Genomic DNA, 27504 nt, shown 5'->3' with positions numbered 1-27504 from the left:
CATACATATACATACATATAGTGGTTTGGTCCTGATACAGCGTAAGACATAAGTAATCATGGTGCTATAGTGCAGTGGCAGTAAATGATACCGCCCTTCAACAGAAGGAAACTGCCCATTTGTTGACTGGGGGTGCACATGAAAAGAAGAATCTACTAAAAGGTGAATTCCAGTAGTATGAAAAATCTCCCAACATTAACTATGCGTTACCAAGGGTCATCTTGGCCGTTCTCAGATGGTAGTTTCCAGGACTCTCTCGTATCCAAGCTTCGAGGTCTCTGCCAGCAATTCCTCCTCTGAGTTATGTTATGAGTGGAAGCTCTCAATAGAGCACCTTGGGTGGAGCATGAGGACACAGATGTACCAACTTAAGAAACAAGTGTCCAACCTTAATACCGCATAGGTAATATGGACAATTTAAAATCTTGGAGAAGTAAATTTAACCCTTATTGGCATCTATCAAACTGCTAAGTATCATATATATGTATATATATATATATATATAGGGGGTAGTTATCGTCTGTAAACTGCATCGTTTTCTTTGTGCAGCAAGTTTCCCAAGACAATGTACAGATGCGAACATCATAGGTACACATGCTTTGTTTCATCAGGACAGCTGCCGGGGAATTATGCCCAGATCTGTGGAAAGAAAATTGAAAACAAAATATGGATTTTATTTAACACAATATTCTATATTCGATATAGTACATGTGGATTTCAAAATGTGATATAGGTAAGAACATATACAATGTGCTGGGAACCCTGCCATTGGTGTTTCTGACGAGTGCATGCAAACTTTCAATGTATGTGAATAAAACCAGCAATATGATTTTATTTGGAGTAGCCGTATTTTCCTGTTTTGTTATTCTCTAATCACTTGTCTGGGCACGGAAACACAGAGAAAAAGTGTAAGACTGCTACTAGAAGCCTTTGACTTAACTCTTCCATGCAGTCATGCCACATAGATATACAGGTGGTTGACCCCTTACATTTACTCCACTTTTGTCATTAAAAAACAAGACAGGCCCCTCTGACACAGAACATTGGCTCCATACTGTGCTACGTACATGTTTACATACATTCTTTCATGGGTGTTTGCATTTTTTCTGATGTGAGCTTGTTGCCCATCTATGGTGGAAAGAGTAATCCCTTGAAAATAAAAGGTCTAGGTTTGACTTTCACAACTCCAGAGCTTGTGGCAAACAGGCCACCATTTTTGGATACTCCAGCTTGGGCACAATCATTCCAATTAGAAGACTCATTAAAATACATGTTTTTAGCACAGACATAACAAGGGGTCCTGGTGCCTGAGGGAAGGACAGATGCAATGCCTCACACTGAGGTCTTATTCGCTTACAGAAACGAAAGGAAACACAAGGAGAGCGCTAAGAAAGCATCTCACCTTGCCCATGAGAATTTAGACCCTAGTTTTCAGGCAGGGAATACAAAACCCCTGGCCTGCTTGTGGCCCTCATGGGCTGGAGTTATGTACCCTTGGTCAAGGCAAGGCTTTATTGCATGTTCGGATGTCCAAAAGTGCAAAAACCAAAATTCACAAATAAAATGGTGAAGAAAGAAGTGACCTGCATAACGTGTAAACATTATTTAGGAATGTTGGCTAAAGGCAGAATTCACAGTGAATTCCTGAAAAAAAGAAGTCTATAAATCTAAAAATATATATATTGTGAGAGTGTGAACCCCAGGGAGATGATTAGCATGGCATCTGAGTACAGCTGCTATGCAGATTATACATATGGGTCCCTGGGGTGGAGCAATTGGAGAGCAGGGTGGGCCAATGCTCCATTTCCCCATTTTGTGGAAACTCCATGCCGGGTTTTCCACGAGGCAAGAAGTCCACAGGATCCGGTCCGGGATTTCTATGAGGCTGACATCAGGCACAGGTGCTGGACATTAAAAACCCCTGGAGCCTGATACTCAGGGAGACTGTTGGGGGAAGAGGAAGTTCCCTATGCTCCCAGGGCAAGGAGAGGCCCTGAACAAGATCATCCCTGAGCCAAGTGAGGCAATACCTGCCTGGACATTTTGTGTGCTGTCTGGGGGAGGTTTTCCAGAGCCTGGTGTAGCTGGGTCTGGCTGGGAGGTCGAGTTAGTGAGTGATTAGGCTGGTCAGTTTAGACCAGCGTAGTTAAGTTAGAGAGGCTCCAATTGGGAGCTAGGTTTTCGTTTTATGATTTGGTTTTGGGGTTTGAGCGATTAAAAATAAAGCGCTATTTTGTTCAAAGCTGCTGTTCCTGACTCTGATTGCCCTAGAGGACTGTGCTTAGGACCCCTAAAAAGTGACATGTGTGGCCCTAATGCTACAGGGTTTGTCACATATGGTGGAGAATGCGGGCAAAGCACTGCTATGGTCTGTGGGCAGAAAGCAGGAACCAAGTGCGCAACTGAGTGGATGCTGGTGACGAGTGCTACACTGGATCCAGGAACCCCAAGTGTTTTGTGGCCTGAAGCTACCAAGCTGCAGTGGATGTGCCAGAAGTGATTACAGCTTAACCCGGAGGATTGAGTGAAAACACTTCAAAGACTGTTGCATGGTATGTGCCCTTGTATATTGCTGGCTGAAATACATATGCTTATGGAGGATGGCCTTGATGTGTTTGACGACTTATTGATGATCCGGACGTGGATAAAAGTATTGCATAGCTGTGAAACCTGCAAATGAAAAGCATTTTGTCGCTATCTTGATTACATACTGCAGAGGGAGCGATTAAAGACTCTGGGATTTGTGTATTGCACTGACTGTTGGTCTAATGCAAGATGGGAAAAGGACAGCAAAGCGGAAATAAAATGTCCTTTCCATATTTCACTCGCCAGCCAACCTGCAGTGGATATGTGGAACCACTGAAACTGGCACAAAAGGCATATATAAACTGTGCAGGGTCCTGTGTTGAGGCTCAAGAGTTAAAGGAGGAAATTGAATCCTTAAAGTGGCTGCACCAGGGTGAAGTCTCTGATTTGAACTTGCAGCTGAAAGAAGTAACAGATCAACTAAATGCTGCAGGAAATAAAGTGGGAATGCTACCTATGTCTTCCAAATGTGCACATGGGGACAAAATAGACTTTACAGTAGCTAGAGAAAGTCTTTCACCGGTTTTTCTTCAGCTTCAGGAGGAGAAACACAAATTACAGAAAGAGTTTGTCTTCAACAAACAAAGGTTTGATGATGCTATCAAACAGAGGGACTGTGAAATTAAGAGACTGACAGTGGTAAATGTTTCCTATGACAAACAGAGTCGTGGTGAAGGTAACAATGTGGCATGGACTACTAAGCTCAGGAAAGTGGAAGCTATGCCCAGAGATGAGCTGAATCAGTATGTGCTTGAGCAGTCAGAGTATGTTGGGAAACAGATCTGCAAGAACAAAAAGCTGACTGATGAGTATATGCTAAAAGAACATGAATTAATAGAGGTTAAAAAACAAGCAGCACAATTACAGGTGGAATTGCACCGAACTATTGGCCAGCTTGAGAGAGAGAATCTCACTTTACAAACTGAAGTGGCTGCTTATAGAGGAAAACATGATGTTGACACATCAGCAAAACTTCAAGAGATGCAACAGTTGCAGGAACAAAAGCTGGTGGCTGAAAAACGTCTCGCAGAGGTGTCCCAGAAAGGTAAAGAGGATGCAGAGCGTGTATTCGGGCTCCTTTCTGAGAATAGCAGTGTGAATTTAACACTTGCAGTTGAGCGTCTAGAAAAAGTAAAGCTGCAGGAGACAGTAAAAGAACTGCAAGAGGAAATCCAGGCCTTGTTTAAAGCCAGTAAAGAGAACACTGAACTTCATAAGGCCAACATAGCACTAAAAGACAAGTATTTCCAGAAAAAGGCGGAACTGGAATCGTGCAAGGATCAGCTACAGGCCAGAGAAGGCCAGCTAAAGCAAATGGAGGCAGTTATGCTTCTAAAAGAGGAGGAGTTAGCATTGGCTATCCGCTCCAGAGATCAGGCTTTAAGGGAAAGAGATACGGTCCAATGTAAGCTGGAAGCAATACTGACTAACACAGAGCGGGACAAGCAAACTTTATTGAGGCAGGTTGCTGATATCCAAGCCGAGAGAGACAAAATGGCAGAGAGTCTGGAGAACGCCAAGACTTCGAATGAAAAGCTGCAACAAGTTGGACTTGAACTGCAGAAAGAGAATATATTCCTCAGGCATCGACTGGAGGTATCAACCTTAGAGCTGAGTGAGGTGAAAATAACCCTTGAGGAACAAAGGGTTACCGCAGTAGAAAAACATGGACTACTACAACTCCGGTTAGATGAACTGGGTATACAGCTAGCTGAAGAAAGGGAGGCCAAGCTAGCTCTACAGAAACAGATTAAGGTCCAAGAGGAAATGGACCCAGTATCTAAAATGTTACAAATTGTACAAGCAGCAAGTGAGCAGATACCGTACAAAAGAAGCTGTCTGGAGGAAAAGACTGTGATGAAGAATGGCATGGAAAATAACCGTTATGGCCTAAGTGACGGAGGGACTATTCATGGTGCTGGAAGTACGGGCCAACTAGTAGAGCAACATGGCAGTAAGCTGCTCCAGGGAGCAGGTGGTCCCAGTTCCAGTAGAAACTCTACTTCACAGATGGAACCTTCTACAGGCGACAGTAAGGTACACCGTTTACATGCATCTAGGGTAAATGACCATAAACGTGGGCTTCGCATCAAATGGAGTGATGGTGAACAAGCTACAGGGAAACAGCTTGAAGATGGTGTGCGCTTGGCTGTATCGTGTAGACCACACAGGGTAGACCTTCTTAATGGGCAAGCTACGATGGTCTTCATTTGTACAGAGAAGCGACGTGGCTGTGCAAAGTGTTACCCATTCACTGATCATTGCAGAAACCCAGAAGGGCAGATGGATACAAGGAGAAAGTATCCACTACCGGGCCACATTTATGGTGTGTGGAAAGGAAAGCCCCCTGATGCCAACCTAAGAGGGACGTCATCAGCAGAGCTGCTTAGTCCCATGGTCGCTCAGCCCCATGGTTCTGAGCTGGTGGGGAGGATATGTGAGAGTGTGAACCCCAGGGAGATGATTAGCATGGCATCTGAGTACAGCTGCTATGCAGATTATACATATGGGTCCCTGGGGTGGAGCAATTGGATAGCAGGGTGGGCCAATGCTCCATTTCCCCATTTTGTGGAAACTCCATGCCGGGTTTTCCACGAGGCAAGAAGTCCACAGGATCCGGTCCGGGATTTCTATGAGGCTGACATCAGGCACAGGTGCTGGACATTAAAAACCCCTGGAGCCTGATACTCAGGGAGACTGTTGGGGGAAGAGGAAGTTCCCTGTGCTCCCAGGGCAAGGAGAGGCCCTGAACAAGATCATCCCTGAGCCAAGTGAGGCAATACCTGCCTGGACATTTTGTGTGCTGTCTGGGGGAGGTTTTCCAGAGCCTGGTGTAGCTGGGTCTGGCTGGGAGGTCGAGTTAGTGAGTGATTAGGCTGGTCAGTTTAGACCAGCATAGTTAAGTTAGAGAGGCTCCAATTGGGAGCTAGGTTTTCGTTTTATGATTTGGTTTTGGGGTTTGAGCGATTAAAAATAAAGCGCTATTTTGTTCAAAGCTGCTGTTCCTGACTCTGATTGCCCTAGAGGACTGTGCTTAGGACCCCTAAAAAGTGACATGTGTGGCCCTAATGCTACAGGGTTTGTCACAATATGTACATACTGTACATATAATCCTCATCAAAACCTCCTCTTCTGCATAACATACATTATGTAACGTAGTGATAATTGTTCTGTTACACAATGTTTTTTGTTTGCTTTGAGCATTTTGGAATTTTCTGGGGAAGGGTGTGCTTACGATCATGTGAACTGGCCCTGATAATATTTGTAGTAATACGATCACAAACATGATTACAAAAAAAAACAACAAACTAAGAACTCTGGTAGAGTACAAGATGTGCCGAAGAAACAAGCATTAGTAATAATTTGCCCATTGATCTGATAGATATGGTGATTCATTGGAGGACAATGTCATACAGTGGTGTGGTTTCGGATACACTTTTTGTTGGCTAATAGCCCAACGTTTAAAATGAATAAATAAGGAGCTTACTCTTAGCGTGTGATCCCACGACCCCGAGCAAAAAGCAGTTCCATCAGGAGACACACGTAAAGTGCTGACTCTGTTCTCATGGCCGAATAAGATGGACACCCTTGTCCCCTTCAGAACATCCCAGACATTAATCGTGTAGTCATTATATCCAGCAAAGAGGAGACGACCTATAATAAATAATAGAGGAAAAAGAGCAGGTGATGAAAATAAAATAGTTCTTTATAGAGGAGATACAGAGCTCAATCTATAGGTTATTACGTGAAGTGACACAGTGTACGGCCACTTTTTCTTATTATTTTTTATTCTATACATTGTAGCAACCAACTGTCTAGTAAATGTATAGATTTTGTGTATTTTCTGTCTACGTGAGCTTGTATTTCGTGGTGCATGTGTATGTCCTCAACCTACTTAAGTAAATACACAAACATAAGTATTAGAAACCAGTAAAGCTGTCAACATCCACGTACTGGCACCGTGTAATGGAGACGGCCAGGTGGCACATATAAGCTTCTCGAATGCCCAAACCATTTTGTAATGTTCATAAAATAGATTTAGAAAGGTTTACTGATGTTTTGCATTCACATGTATGTAAATTTTATACAGTTTTTTTACATTTTAAACATTAACTTTTTAAAAGGAAGTCCCATGGAAAAATATCGTTCTCCTTGAGCATAAAATCCAGCGCTGTATACAGTAATGTGAATTAGCACTGAGAAAAAACATGTTTGTATCTCATTCTCTGCCATTAATCTCATTCTTTTCCTTTATATCTGCAGACATGGAGGCCGCCATTGTTGTCATGTGATGTTTTGGGTGACCTCCCCTCACAATCACCACACTGAGCTGATTCTTTATGGTAATGCTAAAAAAGTTCAGTATGTACATTGAAACCTTTTCCTCCATAGACATTCATTAGTCAGAGTGAGCGGCTGAGTGATTAAAACTGAGTAATTCTATTTTCTCTTTTTGTACAATAAGGCATATCTGCATCACATGCAAATAGCTTCTGCCTGAAAACATTACATTATGTAAAAACTAGAATTGTTAAAAACAACACAATCCTTTCGAAAACTATATTTTTATCTGATATATCATTTCTTGGCGATAGGAGATAGGATAGGGATAGGAGTTCCCCTTTAAGACTGGGAACAGCTCCCGTATAGGAGACGGCACAGAGCAATGTTCTATTGCAAAAGCAAAACACAGTCTGTGCTCTTTGTAAACCATATTACTGTGACCATAAGTGGATATGGCTATTAGCACATGGCTATTTCTGGAATAGACTAATACGCCTGTCTCCAGATAGGCTTATCTTACAGGTATATGTCGTATCAAGTTTCTGTGATGCATTTTATTCAACAAAAACTGAAATATGGGCAAAAGATTCAATAACGCATTTAGTTATTCAAGTCAATTAAAGTTTCTGAAACAATGCAGTCCTATTAATACAATACAAACAGTGAAATCATCTATTCTAGCATATTTACCATTTGATTAATTTAAGGGCAGAGTAAAAATTCTTGATTCTTGGTCAATTATTATAATTTTTTTGCCAATTAATAAACCAGAAAGGGTCTCTGCTTCGACGCCATGGGCTGCCGTGCACCTATAGATGCACGCTCTAGAACTTGTATTGCTTTGGGTTGTTGACAGCGCTTTTCATGAAATGCTGACTCCTGTACTAAAGATAGCTTTACTGAGAGATGAGCTCACGGCGGAACAGCCTAGCGAGCACAAATGCCCAAAACAAGCAGAGACACAACACTTTGCTCACAAATGAAGTTTAATTATTGTTGTCAGTTTCCAGAGTTACAAATCAAAGCATCTGCACATTCATAGCATGTTAGTTAGGGGTTTCTTTTTAAAGTGCACGTTTAAAAGAGAATTCTAGTTTTAACTCACTAATGTCTGCGGCACTATGTAGGGCATGTATGCAGTACCTTTGCGATTATGCTTTGTATGGGACCTGCTAAGCTCTTTTTGCAGCAGAAACAAGTTGGGACTTCATGATGTACAGTGGAGTCACTAAGCCGAAACAGCGAGACTCCTGCAAACTCTAAGTAACAGAATTAACTTCTTATTATCTTACTAAAAGTTCAACAATAAATACAAATGGGCTGTGCCAGTTCTTGCAGAATAACCCGTTTGCTGGTCTTTTATAGTTAACCAAGAATGGTCTCTAGTGTCTCATTCTCATAGGCATTAGAGCGGCTTTGGTCAAGCAAACATCATCTATCCCTATAGTATATGAATTGGGTGCACTCACAAACAGTTAATAAAGGCTGTAATATGTGTGCCATAAGTATTACAGTAATGGCATTGTGTGGTGGTCTTGTGATACATTTGTTTCATAGTTCATTTAGTAAATAACTAACGTAGGTATTAAAATCCTGACTCTGAATGTCTGACCAGCTGAGACTTTGTTACCTAGTGTACAATCACATGTTTTCTGTCAAAATCATGCATTAAAGTTGCGTATCTTCACCATAGTGTAACATCATGGAAAACAAATAACCTCCATCTTACCACTCAGAGAGAAATCCACACTCGATGCTCCAAAAATGATGCTTTCCTTGGAATAAATGGCCACTTCTCTATCAGCCCGTAGGTCATATAGCCGGCACTGCACATGAAGAACAAGCACTGGGTTTACTATCAGCCAGTTCTGTGTACCAAGGAGCAAGCGCTGCCTAGCTCTAGTACAAATTGTTATATTTGTTGGGAGTTTAACGCATTTTGAGTTAGCATAATTTTTATTTCATGACTGCAAAATTAAAACCAATCTTCCACCAATACGAAGTGGAGAGTGGACTTAAAATGTTTTCTCCACCGTTAATCTGCTATGCTGGTCTTCCAGGCACAGCTCTTACATCTCCTACTCTGCCTTGGTCTCACTGGATAGAGAACATCAACCATAACCACATGTACTCCAGCACAGAGACATCCACACTCCCAATATAATTATTTTGCAGTATGAGCAAACATTGCCTTTATTGTTGTTTTAGGTTAATTAAAGATATTATTCCCTTCCAAATGATGAATGATGGGTGGATTGTGGACTGCTGTGACTAACTAGGGAAGGTAATATTTAGTATATTACACTTTGTTCGCTTAAATGTAGTGGCTAAATGACAGAGGTCACTGAACTATAAATACAATGTAGCAATTATGATGTAGATACACTATATGTCCAAAACTATGTGGACACCTGACCATCACACCTCGTTGCACATCCCATCTGTGAAGACCATTTGAGTTCCTCAACAGCAAACTCATCAAACCATGCTTTTACGGGCTTTGTTTTGTGCACTGTGGCACACTCATGCTGGAACAGAAAACGGCCTTCCCCAAACTGTTCCCACAATTTGGAATCAATTGTCTAAAATGTCTTTGTATGCTGGAGCATTAAAATCACCCTTCAATGGAACTAAGGGGCCTAACCCAGCCCCGGAGAAAGCAGCCAACATTATCCCTCCTCCACTAAACTTTACAGTAGGCACTATGCATTCTCATGGTTAGCGTTCTCCTGGCATCCGCCACACTCAGATTCGTCCATCAGACTTCCAGAAACACGGTTTCACTGCTCCAGAGTCTAGTGGCGGTGTACTTTACACCACTCCAGATAATGCTTGGAATTGCGCATAGTGATCTTCGGCTTGTATGACGCTGCTTAGCCACGAAAACTCATTTCAGGAAGCTCGCTTGTGCTGATATTGCTTCCAGATGAGTGATGGTACAGAGAACTGGTGGATTTAATGCACTGCAGCACTTGGCAGCCTTGCTCTGAGCGTGGTCTACCGCTTTGTGGCTGAGCTGTTACTCCTAAACGTTTCCTCTTCACAATAATAACACCAATGGCAGAAAATTCATGAGCTGGCTTATGGAAAAGGTAGGACCCTACATAGTGGTGCTTACAGATTTAAATAAGCGATATATAAGCATTAGAAACCAACCACACGTGTATACCACAGGTTATAACTTCCCATTCAAAGGATTTGTATCATTCTTCCTCCCCTTTACGTTATCTACCCTCTATTGTTGGCTTGCGTAAAAAGGGAGATATGCTAGGTATGCTAGGAGTGCCACAGGTAAACTTTTAAATGAAATATCTCATAACCAGATATATGGCTACATGACTAAGTATATAAAAACTAAAAATAAATTAATTTAGCCATTATAAAAGCTGTGACTACGATGGCTCACCTTAAAAGCAGACAAAGCATGGCGTCTGGAGCAGATGCCTACATGTTTTTTTCATTTTATACTGCAATTGTCGGATACTTTGCTATTTTTTGGCCAGACATCAAATGCTGTAATGTCTTTCTCCACTGTATGTATTCATCTGTCCATAGTACACCTTAACCTAATTACTGAATATATTTACATCAACACTATAAAACCTGAGGACACGCTCTCATGGAAACCAACTTTATTGTTGGGAGTGTTTTGCTTAAGCCTTAGTTGGCATTAGTTTAATACTATTTTTGCAGTTTGTGGTTGCTAAGTGATTCATTTAATATTAAATATTGCATTTATATAATTTATATAATTAGACCATTAGCATTTTCAACACTATCAACATATTTCACGGCTGAAAATATAAAAAAAAATATTACTTGTCTTTACTTATTTGGTGAAGGAGAGACAGCAAACTAAAGGAAATGATCCCATTTTACAGCCCCATAAATATTTGCAATAGGTTGGGAATTTGGAGATATATGAGTAATGTTGAAAATGTGCTAACATGATGTACACTGATGTACAATAAAGGATGTTAGAAAACAATTCTTACCGTGGCATCGTCTGAACCTGAAGCAAACGCGTCTCCGCTAGGGTAATACCTGGGAAGGCACACACAGAGTGATATGTCAAAAACTGATGTGGCAGAATATAGATGAGCTCATAGTTCTGAACACTCGATGCATTCACAGAACCAGTGTTCCAGGCTGGATATTGCTATATTGTTTCAGAGAACTTACTTAAAAGAAGTTTGTGATGTGTTTAAATGGACCAATGCTCATACAGATGGAAAGTCACTTAAGTGTCAAACACTTCATCTGAAGCAGAAACATCTAAGAAGGCTTATGTGACTACTTTTAATATAGAAGATGGTGTATTATATGACAACTTTAACACATATGATCCACCACATTGAGTCACCAGATGGGTGGAGTAGCTTGGTGTGATGTATCTTAAATTATTGGATTATCTAAAGAACTGAGTTTATTTCTTTAACATTGGTTACTATAGCAGTAGATCTCTCCCTTTTTTGGGTGGAAGGATCGCTAATGCAAGTGACTGCACACAGTCCTCGTTTTGCGCTGACCTATCTTATAGCAATACACAAATACATTATTCCTCCATTTTAAGTCTGACCTCATAGTACCGTCCCATGATTAGGGCTTTTATTATAAAATGAATGCTGTCATATGTTTCTCTCCATTTAAATAGCCACACTGCTGTGTGCTATTATGAATGTGCCCTGTAAATACACAAGGGCCAGTCACTCTGTCACATCCCTGGTGTGTCACAACTTACATTGGGCTAGCTAGGGAGCTCAGAGATCTTCTTGAAACCAGCCCAATTATACCACAGAGGTCTATGCATATCTCTGTAGTAGACTTTAGACATTACACAATGTAGGCATATCATATCCCGGTGCTCTGTGCCAGCAATCAGCCATAAAACAACATGGTAGGACCATGGGTGTTGCCCTGGGTGAGTGGCCCCATCAATACATCACCAACTGTATATATGGTCATTTCTGCAAGAATATTGGGTATCAGACCTTATATCAGGAACGTAAACCCAAGTTGACTTAGATATTATATGGGGTTCCACCAAAAGGTAACATAAAGGACCACCTGTATATGTGAACAAGGAATGCAAAATATATCTTCCCATCTGTCAATCATGACATATATGTTGTACATGTATTGCTGCAGGTTAATGCTCCTGTGCTACCAGTGCTTAGAAGTTAGATGCACTCACCTGACACTGTTTATGTCAGACTCGTGAGTCTCGAAGGACTGAATACATTGCCCGGTTCTCATGTCCCAGACCATTGCCTTTTTGTCACAGCCCTAGGTACAAAAAAAGACACTTGTGCAAATATACAGGTGAAATAATCAGAGGGATATAGGGATTATATGCAGCATTTTGAATCTAACCGGAGAATGAATAGAAATAGGTAAAAGAGCTGCCCATCTGCTAAAGATGAAATGCATTGAAGTGTGTATACACCATACAGTGCCTCATATTCCATACGGGGTACACACCTGTGTTTACTGCTCTGAAGCATAATAGATGAAAGGTTCGGTGTTTGATATTTCTACCCATTACTATTAAAGAAGAGAATGGGGCTTAGAATCTGCCTTGTATTACATTATGTTGTATTTATAGAGCTCCAGCAGATTCCACGGTGCAATAACATCAAGGGGACATTGAAAATAAACAGTAACAGTAAACTGACAAGATACAATTAACATAAAATGAACACACGTTAAGACATACTGGTGCAGAAGGAGAACAGGGCCCTATACCGTCTAACACTATATTTCCTCCTTATTATAGAGGAGATGCCTACAAGACCTAGCAGGCCTCTCTGACAACAAAGGGTTAAGCAGCACAGTGTGACCCTCGTGTTTTTTTGTAAATCAGAAATGCTGAGTCCTCAGTTTCCTTGAGAAACTCCTATGTCATGTGATTGAAATGTTTCCAGCACTTACCCCAGACACAAAGGTATTTCCGGTTTCAGAAGGTGCCAGATCCAGACAAAGAACATCAGCTCCATGTCCGTGAAAACTCTGGAGCAGCTGTCCACTCTCCACATCCCACAGAGCACATGTCCCATCTCCACTAGCTGTCAGAATCTACGCACGCACACAAGAAACAACGCATAATGTCACCATCAGATTACATTTCACTATACAAATCGTAAGGTTTAGAAGAACAAAACATATTGAAGGAATTTGCAGGAAACAAGTCACCGGCAAAAAAAGTATTACGTTATACTAGTTATAAAAAACCAAAAAGTTATTTCTTGGATCAATGTCATTTTCTTTCTTCAGAGGACAAAGCATCGGAGGAATCACTAGGCTGCCCCCTTGTGGTACAGTCAATGTGGGGCAGCAACTCCGTAGTGTGGGGTGTCACTTTTATAAAAATTAAACTTTTTGGACTTAACTACTGTAACATTTAATAAATCCATATAATAGTACATGAGGGGGCTAAATATACCGGTAATATCTTTACTGTAGCACTGTAGTTACACCTCGTCTGGTGGCATTGCGTGGGTGTGTTGTGTGAAAATGTCTGTGATGTATTTCTGGTAATAGATGTGATTCGGAATTCTTTCATTCTTACATCATTTATTTTCATGGTTTCGAGGCAACCGTAAATATTATTGTAGGTTGTTCCATCATCTCCCTAACTTTCAATGAATTGGCTGGTAGTCGCTGCAGCGGTTGAGGGCATCAACAAAATCCTTTGGGGGAGCTACCAAAATGTGGTTAAACCTTATTATCAGTAGATCCACAATTAAGGTAAAAAGAAGTAGAGATGTCATTATAATATAAAGTGTTGCGGGGTTAATATGTAGAATGTATAGTTATGTATTTTATGTACCATAGCAAAGAATCGGTAAAATGTATGCTGGTGTCATCCAAGCCTGATTGTCTGCCTTAGATGCTGGCATCCCAAGATGAAGGAGGAATTCCCAGGAGTGGCTTCCACTATGGAAACAATAGGATGTTCTCCTTTCGCCGTAAACAGGTTATATTGTAGGTGTCGTGTATGGAATAACCGATTGAAGGCAAGGGTTGTGCCGCCATAAGAACCGATTAAGCAGATGCTTAGGGCTCCTGCTATGGTCTAAGGAGCTCCTTAGAAGATGGAGAGAGACCTATGCAAGTGCCACACACATGTATCCACAATTAGATGGGACTACAATCATTTTGGTCCACAAAAAAACTAAAAACAGAAAAAATTGTGACTTTATTTTAAAGACTCAGCTGAACACTTTTTTAAAAAGCCATGAACAAAAAAACTATTTGTTTAATTTCCTTAATAGAATAGAAATGATTTATGTGGATATGACGCCTTGCTGCAATGTCACAAAGCAGGCAGCGTTAAATTATCCCCTGGTCAATTGCGATCTCGGATCTGTTTACCTGCATGTCTGAATTAGTAAAGCTACAAGCAGACAGGTAGTTAGTGTGCATTGCTACAGACTTCTTCTTTGATGCCATGTTTTCATTCTTATCGAAGGTCAGCGGGTACACTGAGCACTTATTGTCAAGACCGCTGTGCAAGAGAAAAAGATTGAGTATTGAACAGAAAGCCTGGAGATTTATACACACAAAAAAAGATAAAAATCATAATTTCTATGAAGCAGACTGGATTTAAATGACTCACTAGCAGACCTATTACATGTAGAGGATAGAAAAGTAAAATGGGAAACGAATTACTTACCCACATGCAATCGCGCAGCCGGACGGGGCATAGGCACACGCCATGACCCAGGTACAAGGCATAGTAACCGCATGCTCCTGGAATAAAGTATATACAGATAGTTTTCAATGTAAAGCCCTTTCTTAATGTTACATCTTCTCATCTCTATCACCAAGCTGATACTTCACTATGTTTATTTTTCCTGCAGTCCACCTAACAAGATGGATAAAGGAAACACAGGACAGCATTAAACGATTATGAGTATTATGGTTGAAAAGAATAAATACGTATAGCTCAGAGGAGAGAAGACTGAAAGGGGATGTCGTAGAAACAGTTAAATATATAAATGGAATTCAGTAAAGTACACAAAGGAAGTATATTCCCAAGGAGGAGAAATTTTCGGCAAGAGGTCATAATCTAAAGCCAGGAGATGAGAAAAGGCAGTTAAAACTGTTTTATTTAGCTAATGAAAATTGTAGATAAGTGGAACGCCTTTCCAGCAGAAGTGGTAGAGGTAAATACTATGTGGGGAATGCATGGGGTAGGCATAAGGCCTCTGATAACCGGGTAAACTGGTAATACTGCGTGAATGTGGTAATATTTTTGTATGGTTACAGAGTGAAGAAGAAAGTTCTTATTCAGTTATTTAATAAAACGCACTAAAATCAGCATGCTGCCGAAAGCTTGGTTATGGAATCACAGTGTCCTCCTCTGTATTCATGACTAGCAGCTACATATGTATACAACCTTGGCTCCTCAGCAGCAGAGTTATTAGAGATCGGGTACCTCCATTTTCATAGCTAGTTCATTTTAAAATATATTTATATTTTTATTGACCTACCTTGTTGGTGGTGAATGCATCCCACACAATCACTTTTCCATCCTGTAGGGTGAAACACAAAGCACTAGGTATGATGTACAATAAGAGATGGACATCGGTACAAGGCGGCATGCACTTTACAGCCAGGAAGACATGAGTTATTAATATATGGAACGTAACAACGGTGGCTGAGTGAATGTATACCTTTAGTAATGCTGTAGCTTTGTAGTAAAGGTTTGGACCATCTCATAAATTTGTTATATCGTGATCTTCTCCCCCAGTATTCCGGATGTGTATGGATTCATGGTTCTTGTAACTAGAAAGTACCTTTTAGAGTGGATTTCAATTTCATCACTCAGTAAAAAAAATGGCTGATGCAGCAATTAGCCTACTAATGACACTTTCTTCCAAGCCATTACAAGGCCATAAGTAACCTCGTCTGCCCTTGTTTAAAACAGTCAGGCTGAAAAATATGTTTTTTGGTTGGCCCCTACGACTGTGCCTGCGTCCTGATAAACCGTATCACAAATGTTTCCATTCTTGACTGATACATGCAGTCGTATCTTGGCCTTGGCCAAAGCATGGCTTGCCAAAGCATGGTAGGTGCCAGCAGGCACAAATCATCCCATTTCTCCCTGTGCTGTGATCCTGCCTTTGCTGCCATCTAGTCTAGTAATAGAGGGGAGTGGGAGCTATGAAAAGGAGAGATTGAGTGTGTGTCAGCGTATAGTGTTAGAGTGTTAGGGGTAAGCCTAGGTTAGTGTCCCCTGAGAGAGGGTGAAAGAGAGAGAGGGATAGGAGGAGAAGTAGGGAGAGTGTGTGTATAGACTGGATCTATTAGTGTTAGAATGTTTGTTGGTTTATGGTGAGTGGGTGTGGGCAACTAAGGTCACTAGTCTGTAGGGGGGTATAGTTAATTGCCCCCTTCCAGCCGCATAGGACACTGCAGAGGCAGAGGCACCTGAGTACTCCTCCCCTTGCGCTTTCATATGTAAGCATGTAAGTTAGTTGAAAAACAACTGGTTAAATGCATTTACGGCTTAGATAATATTTATTCTGATTTTATTTTTATCTAGGGTAATTTTTACATGCAGAATATGAATACAATATTCACTACATGCATATAAAGAAACAGTGAATAGCAGAAAAGGTAGGTAAAAATGTTGACGTGCCACAAAGTCTCAACTTGTCCATTTTGCTTGCAATCTGGACTACATACATATACCAGCCCATGCATTAATTGTGATACACTCCTGCAGATTTCACTTTACCACGTAACGCTATTACTTCTCTGATATGCGCATCCACTATGAAAAACCTATTCGAATACTTAAGACAATTGGGAATATTTTAAACGCCCTCCAAGACGTGTTGCGTAATTAGACAACCTGTAGTTTCTGACTGATGACACATACATACATAAAACTATAGAAACTCTTTGTACAGATCTTATATTCTGACATTTCTTTATTTGTTACTACATTCTCAGTCACACCCTTGTTAAGAAAGAGGGCCAACGTTTCATTACCTGGGATGAGCTCACAATCCTTCTTTTATCTTTACACCAGTCCATGCAGAGCACCTTATTGCCATGACCCTTCAGCGTCCGCCTTGTCTTCATGACAAATTGTCCAAGAGACTCCACGCGCTCTGCCACTTGGTGTACTACGGGAGACACAGAAAGAACATGATCAACAATGTCTTAGAGACCCACTTTCTTAAATGTAGTGACAATTCAAGGAATAATCGATTCCTACAGAAACATTGACAGTAACACCTAGAAGCATGTTGGGAAGGAAATGTATTAATATAGCGTGTTTTATAGATCATTGCTCTCCAATTACATTAAAGTGGAGGGATAGATTTTGTCTGAGCTAGGGTGTCGGAGCTATGAATACTAGCAAACATACACACACACCCTCACACACTTACACACATATTAAATATCCTCACTCTATCATACCTTCATACTTCTACATCCTTACCTTGCACAAAGCTTTTCCTTTGTGGCTGCTAACTGCTTACCCTGCTGCTTACCACGGGTCAAAATGAGTGCACAGCGGGCTGCCAGTTGGACTTCCCTGCTCTAGATAGGGGAGCTATCCTTGCATCAGTCATCTCAAGAAGATGGGTTCTTCATCATGTTTCTGATGCCCATGTAGACAATTAATTGAGCACTCATAAACACATAGTAAAACAAGTAGAGTTATTTTAAATGTTAACTTTGAATTATGTGAAGAAAGAAAAAGCTCAAGCTTTAGTCACCAACTCAACTGTATTTCCAGTACAGAACATGGACCTTTGTATATAAAAAAGGAAATCTGAGTTTTACCCAGCAGAGATACTAAATGTACAATCTATTAACTACACAAAGTAGAGTAGACTATTATTCGTTTGGGAATCTTACATTACATCTTGCATAGAAACGTATGTGGCAGATGGTAGCAAAACATTTATAACTAATTACTTCCCTGTCCTGAAAGCACCCTCTTCACCTCTTAATGGGGTTAAAACTTGATGGAGAAGCGTAATCATTCATAAAAACAAAGATCAATCATTCCTACTGGCACACACAGGTTTGGGGTTTCTGCATACATATCCACTTATATGTGTGTAAATGCATATATAATTTATATCCATGTCCTAATCCATTTAGGAACTTTTTTTCGCTACTCTTTAGCTAAGATAATGACTTGTGTCTTACTCAATGTCCCTATTTACCCTTGTGTTGGTATCCTTATCATGTTGGCAGCAGCTGCAGTCTTTCATGAAATATGATGTTTACACTGATGTAAAATGCTTCACAAAGATCTAGTTTTCACTTCAAAGCATCGCTCGCACTATGTGATAATTCCCTACGGAAGTATAGTGGTGTGGAAATACAGCATGTGATTTATATCTCTTACCAAATGCAGGACTATTTGAAAAAGCTTGTGAACATGGGGGGCTGTAGCAGTGCAACCCATGTGAGATGGAATGTCCCCTTCTGGAGAAAAGGCTTGTTACATTGTTACACAGTTTACTTCTTTGCTGGCACTTGGGGAAAGAGAAACATCTAAAAACTCTTACTACTTTTCATGATGACCATCAAAAGTATGTATCCTGCTTTTGATACACTGTACATGTGTAGACTAGTTTGGACGGCTACCTAAGGTCACCCTACAGTTGGTTTCGCAATGTAACAATAAATACCAAATCCTTCTAGCCATATAAATTACTGAAGCCCCTTTTCCTCAGTAGGCATATGGACCAAAGGATTTTCAATTCGTATTCAGTTTCCCTCCTCATGCTGAGGCTGCACTCACTGAAATTACTAATGATCTCCTTGCAGCTAAAACACAAGGCCACTTCTCATTACTTTTTCTCTTGGACTTTTCTGCAGCCTTTGACACAGTTGACCACCACCTCCTCCAACAAACCCTCCATGCTCATGGTATCCGTGACACAGCTCTTTCTTGGTTTAAACCATACCTCTCTGACCGTACGTTTAGTGTTCACTGGAACTTGCTTCTCTTCCCTACCTCTATCTGTTGGTGTCCCTCAGGGCTCAGTTCTTGGGCCCTTACTATTCTCCATAAAAACTTCTTGCCTCGGACGACTGCTATCTTCCTTTGGCTTCCAGTACCACCTAAGTGCACCCTAATTTATATTTCTTCTTCTGACCTTTCATCCTCTTTTCTAACACGCCTTACCTAGTGTCTTTCAGAAATTCCATCATGGATGGTGCACCTTTACCTAAAGCTCAAGATGAACTTTTGGTAATCCCGTCGTCTGCTCTGTCCACAATTCCTGACATATCTCTTACTGTTAACAACTCCACTATCCAACCAACTGACCAAGTCCGCTGCCATGCTATTAGCTGTATGCTGTTTGCACTCCCAATTGAATTCTGTGTACCAGACCCTGGCTATTATAGTGGACTTGCCCAATTCTGTGTACCAGACCCTGGCTATGATATTGGACCCTGCTGACTTCTGTGTACCTGCCCCCGGCTATCCTTACTGACTCTGACATTCGCTGCACTCCTGACTCCGGCTATCTTGTGTTGTCCTCGCTACATTGTGCCTCTTTGGGTGCGTGATCTCCTGCATCCCGGACTCCACCGAAAAACGCCTGGCGCCGCCTGACATGGTGTTACACATGTCTCCTTCATCCCTCACATTCAGTCTCTCACCAAATCCTGCTGCCCTCACCTGAAAAACAGCTCCTGAATCAGCCCAATCCTCACACAAGAAACAACCAAAATATTAATCCACTCCCTTTTGATATCCTATTGACTATTGCAACTCCCTACTAACCGGTCTCCCCTCTCCCCCCTTTCACCTCTCCAATCCATCCTTATCACTGCAGGTAGACTAATGTTTTCTGTCCGCTACTGCACTGGGTCAATCACTCCATTGGATCCCCATACTAGAGCCCTGCGTGGGACTGCTTTTTGAATCCCGCTCCCGCAATGTGGGTGTTCCGCTCCCGCCCACTCCCGCCACATTTGTGACCAATCCCGCCTGCTCCCGCCACATTTGTGGCCAATCACGCCCGCCTCCTTACCTGATTTCCCGCGCAGTCCCACAAGGCTGCCCTCGAGTTGTTCGCACACGGCGTCTCTTCTCTTGCTCCGCCCAGGATCAAGGCGGAGTCACAGGAAGTGACATCACGTGACTCCGCCTTGTTCATGGGCGGAGCAAGATAGGAGACACTGTAATGGAGCAGCGAGAAGGCATCCTTGCGGGATTGCGCGGGATTACCAGGACCCGCAGGTACAGTGCCTGACCGCCCGCAGCCCCAGAAAGACCGCCGCGGGACCCGCCTCCCAATGCAGTTCTCTACCCCATACCCTTCATACACTGTCAAGCTCCTGACCTACAGAGCCCTCAACAACTCCGCACTCCTCTATATCTCTACCATCTTATCCAAATACACCACTAACTTCCCTCTTTGTTCATCTCACTACCTGAGTCTCTCTTCTACTGTCATTACCTCTTCTCATTTCCATATTCAGATTTCACCCGTGCTACACCCCTTCTGTAGAATTCCCTTCCCCGTCCCATCAGACTTTCTCCCTTGTACACAACTTTCAAAAGCTCTCTGAAGCTGGGTTACCCTTTTCTCCCCACATTGCTCTCCTACAGTTTTTCCAGGAGGACATTTCACTTTTCCTGAAAAAGGGTGAAAAAATATGGGGTCTGTGACTCATGTATGAGCAATACCAGGCTTGGTGCCTTGATGTTAGGGTGACCACATCGGCCATGTTTTCCAGGACACATATCATTTTTACATATTGCTGACCAGCTCAGATAAAATGCTGCCCTGTAGTAGGAGGATCTATATCCGACTAATTGGTTTTCTTCCATAAGTTTATACATCCCACAGGGCAGCATTTTATGTGGGCCGGTCACCTTTCTTCCTAACACTATCAGCCATCATCCTAATCAAGCCACCTGAACGATCAACAACTTCAACAGATCTTCTGGACCCTTTCATCTCATCCTCAGTCATATTGTTTCACTTCCCCCTCAACCACTGACTAGATTGTAAGCTCCCAAGAGCAGGGCCGTCTTCTCATTTTATACCAGTTTGTTATTGTTTGTGATTTTAAAGTATCCCACCGATTGTAACAGCGCTACGGAATCTGCTGGCGCTATATAAATAAATGTAATATTCATACCTGCCTGTCTTAAAAGGTTGTGTTGCCTGTACCTTGCTCACCAAAACATTCCCTTTTTGGCTGTGTTAATTCTTTTAACATTGTAGCCGAGCAGCTGCACAGCTTTATGAAAGCCAGATTATAGATAGGCAAACCCAATCTCCTGGGAGGATAATGAGAAGATGGGGACTAAAATGGTTGTTTGTGGCGTGGATAAGGAAATTTGTGAAAGAAAGCATAATACACATATGCTAAGATGGGCATGTCTAAAAGCAATGCGGCTCTAAATGCAGAAAGCGTTCTAGGACTTCTAGGCAGAGACATGCCGATAAGGACGCAGAATGGCTATTTTTAGACTTGGCCACAGTGGTATAAGTGCATTTTATTTTGCTTAATGTACAGTGGAGGGCTTTTGTCACCTTTTTGCAAATATACGCAATTTACAAAAAACAAAAGAAAAAACTAGTGTTAGATCTCCCTGATTTTCATTTTATGCTGTTCTATTAGCACCCCGATCTGTACCTGCTTTGGCTGTTGAACCAAAAAAAAATTCCCATACTGAATAGTAATCTACAAATAAAATTCCATCTTCCGCTTTCAGTGCGTGAGGGGCCAGTATTAAATATTCACAGCTGTGGCACTCACAGGGTTAAGCTTTAGCTCCCCTGCTCTAACGGTGATAATGAAGGAAAATGTGATGGAAATATATTAGAAAGCGATTAAGTGGATTATGAGATTTATAAAACGATGTATAATTTATTAAACTATGAAAAGACCTTTTAAAACTGACTTACATTATTATGATTATTATTATTATTACTATTTTTTATTTATATAGCGCCAACAAGTTATGCAGCACTTCTTACAATACATACATTAAAGGGTATCACAAACCTAGAATTAAAAAGATTAAGACAAACCGATACATTCGATCGCAGAGGGCCCTGTCGTCACTCCTACTTTTTTTACTAGAAAGTGATAATTTGAGTAGCTAATATAGGATTGGATCCTTGTTCAGCTTTTCTTGATGTTTTTAACCCTTTAACATCTTGATGGAATACGCTGGTTTGGTATAAACTAATTATCATTAAATGAAACAAAAACAACCTGACAAGTGAAACTTGCTGTGCTAAAAACAAAGGAATAATATATTTAACTGCCATGAAAGCTTAGAATCAAGTCGCTGATGAATGTTCATATTATTCCCAGGAAGGTATGGCATAGATGGGTATCTTTGGATCGTAAGCTGCCACCAGATCTTGCAGGGTTAGGAGACATAACAGGAACAGGAGGCTATGACATTACAGGCTATTTTTATCCGGAGGTGAGATGCCTTATAAGCCGAGATGGTTAAGGCTTTGCTTGATAAGGAGAGCTTTCTGGGTAGCGGTAGAGCACGGTATGTTTGTTTACACGTCACCGGCGGAGCTGTCATCTCTCCCCAGATGTCATGATAAAAACAGAGACAGGCAGTCGCCTAATGAACATACTTACATTCCACATCATGCAATTTGGCTCTCTCTTCTTCCAGCTTTCCTTTAAGGCTCTCTGCTTCATTCTTCAGAGAAGCCAAGGTCTCGTTCTCCTGCAAGCCTTCAGTTGCCATCTTGATACAAAAAGAGAGAGTGAGGATGCAGGGAAGGGAGGTGGGAGTGGAGAAGGGTATGATGGGGATGGCTCAACAATCAAGGATGCTGCTGCTGCTGCAGACGCTGCTTGGCTCAGGCACAAGCAGAAAGCTTTTTTTTTTTTTTTAAACAACTATAGCTTTATTTGGTTAAAAAACAAACAAAAGGCTTTTATCAGAAGAATATTAAACCGACAAGCTTCATTTGCCTTAGTATATTATGTGTATTGCAAACAGGAAAATAACAGGCGTGATTTAGTACTAATTGTCTTCATTAATCAAACATTAAACACTTAAGTAAACAGAACAAAATCTTGCGTAGTATAAACTTGATAAAAAAAACCAAAAACATTTATTTTATATCTAGCACTGTGTCCGGAATCATGTATTGTATATGATTTATATAGTATACAAATGCAAAGGATAAACTCACTGTCACCATATGACATGAAAAGGAGTTACCAAATAACCTCCAAACCGGTGGAAGCATGTTTCATGCTTCAAGTTTTTCATCAGGCAATGCTGGAATTACGAGATTGCAGTTCAATTTGATTGGGTATGAAGCTTCCCATCTTATACCCAGGGCCGGCTCAAGACATTGGTGTTGTCTGGGTGGAAGAATAAAATGCTGCCCCTCCTAAAACCACGCCCACCAAAACCATGCCCGCACTAACACACAGAAACTCATACTAATACACTCATCCAGAGACACTAACATGTCCACTCACTAACAGACCCACTCACACCAACAGAACCAGCCACAACAACACTAACACACACAGCCAGACACTAACATGAACACATACACTAACATACCCAGACACACACATTAACATACCCACATATAAGAAGACACAGACTAACATACCCACACACACAGACACTCATGCTAACACATACCCACTCAGACACTCACACAATCACAGCCAGGCTCATTAACACACATTGACACTAAGACAGCTGGACACACAAAACCAGACACTAACATGCAGACGCTTACACTAACTAACAGACAGACTAACATCCCCAGAGACACACAGTCGCCACACTAACATACCTAGACACACAGTCACTACACTTCAATAAGATGCAGTACAAGGAGCTGCGCACCTTTAAGACATGGCGTGTTGGGCTATGACACCATATCACAGGGCTCCACAGTAAGGATGGCACTCAGTGGGGGTGCTTGAGCCAGACTCAATACACTGCTGATTCTATCACAAGCTGCACATGTCCAATTGTTGGAAAAAGTATTGTCCCATGTTTTGCATTATTCCATGTTTTTCAAATTAATTTTGGTAAAATGACCAGCATTGGTGTTTGTTTCATTTTTTCATGTGCTGGGTAATCAAACAACATCAATTTGTGTTGTTGAAGACTTTGGTATACTATCAAGCGTGATCTAGGCCAGCCCTGCCCAATATAAACCTTACATTGGCTCTTACCATGATCTTGAAGTTGAAAGTACACAAGTCTAGTGACATGCTCTAAATACGTTCCAGCACACCTCCGGAAAACAGTTGTTTACAAGAAAAAGTTAGAAGCCAGATCTAAAAATGTAGGAGCCGTGGCTACATGGTTCCTGGGATTTGTCAAGCCCTGGTCTAAGAGATTGATTACTTTTGCACACAGGGGCATTGGGTGTTGCATTAAATTATATAAGTAAATTACATTGGTATTACAATTCCCATTTATCTAAAATTATATTCTGGCAGAAGATTAGGTAGCCTTCAGTACCAAAATATGCCACAAGAAAATCAGAGAGCAAATACTTGTTTACACAATTGCATGTATGTGCTGCCATCAAAATACAGGGCTGTATAAACTTTATTTACTGCATTAATTAACTTAACTCCGAAGTTACACTTATGATGTTTGAAAGCGCTGTGAAATGAAATATGCTGTTTACATGTCCCGCTTCAAGACAGATACTATAGAGAATATATCATGTTTAACTTCAAAATACTACAATACCATTTCCACGCATAGTGAGCAGAAGGTCACTGGCTCAGCTTTGATGTAAATAGTCCTTAAAGGTCTTTCCCTGTGGCATCTGCTACAGGGACCAAACAAGACAGTGAGGAACGTTTGATCACACATCTTGGATGATTCAATTCAGCTGGAAGAGAGAAAGCGAGAATTAGACCCCAACCATTGTCATCTATTCCTATAGCGGCTGAGGGCTCCTGCGTGATAGGCTGTAATGCTGATGGGACTCCATAAGCTGCTTGTATATAATCCCTACTGCTTTGGTTCAAGAGACTATATAAAGCTTTACTTGTAAATCGTAAAGGTATTGAAGAATTTATTGCGCATAGAGATGTTTTACAACGTACAAATTTAACACATAATTGCTTTAGTTTCATTCTTAAATATTATTCTGTAAATTGATGTTTTGTGATGACGCAGAACATTCTATGCTTCTTCTTATCAGCATAAAGATCATGAAGTTTGCTGTACACCTACATTTTCTCAATAAAGATAAGGTTTAAAGCTTCGAGCAGTATCGCTTCCTTCTTTTACATCGGAGAGGATACAGACCCAGAAATCTCACCGATATACAACCCAGAGCTGGTCATAATCAGTTTTGTTTTTTCCACGTACAGATTTACTAACACTTGTTTAAAGCCGATCTATATGGAGACCCACCTAGCGCATCTACCATCTTAACTCGCTGTTCTCCATTATATTATGCCTCATCTGTTGTTTAGTGGCTGGTTGTTGAATGGTTCGGGCAGCCTTCATAAGGGTGGGGGAGGTGGAGGGTGATAACGTCAGGCCGGGAAATTAATCAGATAATGCTGGCTTTGCCACAGGGTGACACTGAGCTCAGACGCCAACTTTATAACTAAATTGTTCCAAAAAAATTACACAATTGACAAAGAAAATGCAAGTTATAAGAAGTTTTGCTGAATTAATTTGGTTCTATAAAAAGCTGTTAACAGCGAAAGTTCCCCTTCAATACATGTAAAAGCTAGGAAGGCTTTCAAACAGCACTTTAAATTAAAGTAAAACCTTACACAAAAATTACCAAATGCAAGTTGTGGAATAGAATACACTCCTTGTGATGTTGTGCATTTGATATTAGAAAATGCCTGTGGTTAAGTGAACTATGTACAGTTGTTCTCCATCTGATATGGACGTCAGCCTTCCTCCCATACCAGTTTCTCTGTTGCTTCTGTTATCTCAAGGTCAGCACAATTTCCCTTTTAAATCTAAAATTTGGAAACGCTGTGCTTCCAGAAAGTGCTCTCAATGGACAGTATGATCGAAACGTATTTTAAAATGGAAATTGGTATGTAATATTAAAGGGACTCTGAACATGTTAATAATTCCGTAAGGAAGTTCAATAGTATGTTTTTTTTCTTTTCTCTTTTCTCTCTTTTTTCTTTTTTCATGTCACACATACATTAATCAGCACAATGGCTCCATTATGGAGAGCAGAAGACCAGGTTGATTTCAGCTACATCACCTTGTGTAGTCAGGAACAAAGGCATTTAAAAAAACAAGTTTATCAAACAAGTGTTGATGCATTCACATGCACAAGGTTTCTGTTTACTTGACATAAGTATTTCTTTGTATTGAAGATCAAAATGTATTTAATAAATAAAACGATGGTTTAACTGCAGCAAATATATTCACTCAACGTAAATGTGTCCCGCACACTCAATACTCACATTTATTTAAACATACAGTATATCTATAAAGGCACACAAGTAAAACGTACATTTCTTGCACTGGATAGCATGACCAGCATAGGATCAAACCATGTATTGTAATAAAGGTATGTATTCATACTTACATCAGAGTGTGGAACGATGGCTCGAGGACAGCTCTCTGGAAATAGAACGTCAATAACAGCCTTTATGCTGGTAATCTACTTAGAGAGGTATTAAACTTCCAGTGTCTTTAAGAGACCACTCCTTTATCACAATGTCAAGTAATGAATGCTTATTCCTTAAGAACCATTTAACATTTATTTAAGTGGAAAAAAATGGAACAAAACCGGAATAAATGACCCTAGAAGAATGCAATGCATTTTAGACATGATTGGGCCACGTATTATATACAGTACTAAAGAATATGCATCATACAGTATGTATTTTTCTAATAGAGCTCTATTATTATTATATTATTTTTCTTATGCAAATGCTGTAGATCTATCCTAGTAAGAACGAATTATTATTATCTTTTATTTATATAGCGCCAACAGTTTACGCAGCACTTAATACAATACATATATTCAAGGCGTATGACAAGACAAGAATTGACAGACTAAGACAAGAAGACTAAGAAGGCCCTGCTCACATGCTTACAATCTTGAGGGAATGGGGTGACAAACATAAGGCACAGAGAAAGGGTGAGAGGTAGTGTGGTGGTTGTATCAATGACAAGGAACTTCTAGCAGCTAAGATGGTGCGGCTTCTCTGAAGAAGTGAGTTTTGAGAAGTTTCTTGAATGTTGGGAGGGAAGGTAAAAGCTGAAGGTTTGGTAGAAGTAGGTTCCAGAGATACGGGGCAGCCCGAGTGAAATCTTGTAGACGGGAAAAGGAAGAGGTGATAAGTGAGGAGGAGAGCCTTAGCCCATGGGAAGAACGTAGGGATCGAGTAGGAGAGTATTTGCTTATGAGGGCAGAAATGTATGGAGGAGCAGTGTTATGGAGGGCCAGGATTTTAAATTTAATTCTAAAGGTAATTGGGAGCCAGTGGAGGATTTCACCTCCACCAGTGGAGCGAGGAAACAATCCAAATGTTATCATGTATATGAAGACAAAGGTTAGGATACGCTCCATAAGGCAGAGCTAAAAAGTGCACCTAATGCCATTTTTGTTAATACGGTTTCTTTAACACCATACACACATGACCAAATAGTGGATTCAATTTCTGCAT

The 27504-nt window shown here is 40.9% G+C and overlaps 1 protein-coding gene and 1 long non-coding RNA gene across 2 annotated transcripts; one reads left to right on the top strand and one right to left on the bottom strand.

The window, feature by feature from the left end:
- Nucleotides 1-116: 116 nt before the first annotated feature.
- GNB5 (G protein subunit beta 5) lies at nucleotides 117-24720 on the bottom strand. The gene is made up of 12 exons (XM_053464935.1): nucleotides 24590-24720; nucleotides 22483-22594; nucleotides 16873-17009; nucleotides 15366-15407; nucleotides 14546-14622; nucleotides 14245-14377; nucleotides 12802-12945; nucleotides 12065-12156; nucleotides 10866-10914; nucleotides 8600-8696; nucleotides 6074-6240; nucleotides 117-639 (listed from the first exon to the last, which is right to left on the bottom strand). Exons 1-12 carry the CDS (start codon nucleotides 24713-24715, stop codon nucleotides 628-630), a joined length of 1188 nt encoding a protein of 395 aa, XP_053320910.1. The 5' UTR covers nucleotides 24716-24720; the 3' UTR covers nucleotides 117-627.
- On the top strand, nucleotides 2060-2394 carry LOC128492397 (uncharacterized). Its single transcript, XR_008354087.1, has 2 exons — nucleotides 2060-2304; nucleotides 2346-2394. It is a non-coding gene; the product is annotated as an uncharacterized LOC128492397 (long non-coding RNA).
- Nucleotides 24721-27504: the final 2784 nt, after the last annotated feature.

The sequence above is a fragment of the Spea bombifrons genome, chromosome 4 (assembly GCF_027358695.1).
Source record: "Spea bombifrons isolate aSpeBom1 chromosome 4, aSpeBom1.2.pri, whole genome shotgun sequence".
Lineage (NCBI taxonomy): Eukaryota > Metazoa > Chordata > Amphibia > Anura > Pelobatidae > Spea > Spea bombifrons.
Note: the sequence above shows the minus strand (reverse complement) of the source record. Positions and strands in the feature narration are given on the sequence as shown.

What these genes read in the sequence shown, in the direction of transcription:
- GNB5 (XM_053464935.1), bottom strand. Translation starts at nt 24,715, where the DNA reads ATGTGTGATCAAACGTTCCTCACTGTCTTGTTTGGTCCCTGTAGCAGA. An exon ending in ATGCATTCACCACCAACAAG is followed by an intron (nt 14,623 to 15,365) that starts GTAGGTCAATAA and finishes ACTTTATTCCAG; the next exon opens with GAGCATGCGGTTACTATGCC. An exon ending in GAAATACCTTTGTGTCTGGG is followed by an intron (nt 12,157 to 12,801) that starts GTAAGTGCTGGA and finishes TTTTGTACCTAG; the next exon opens with GGCTGTGACAAAAAGGCAAT.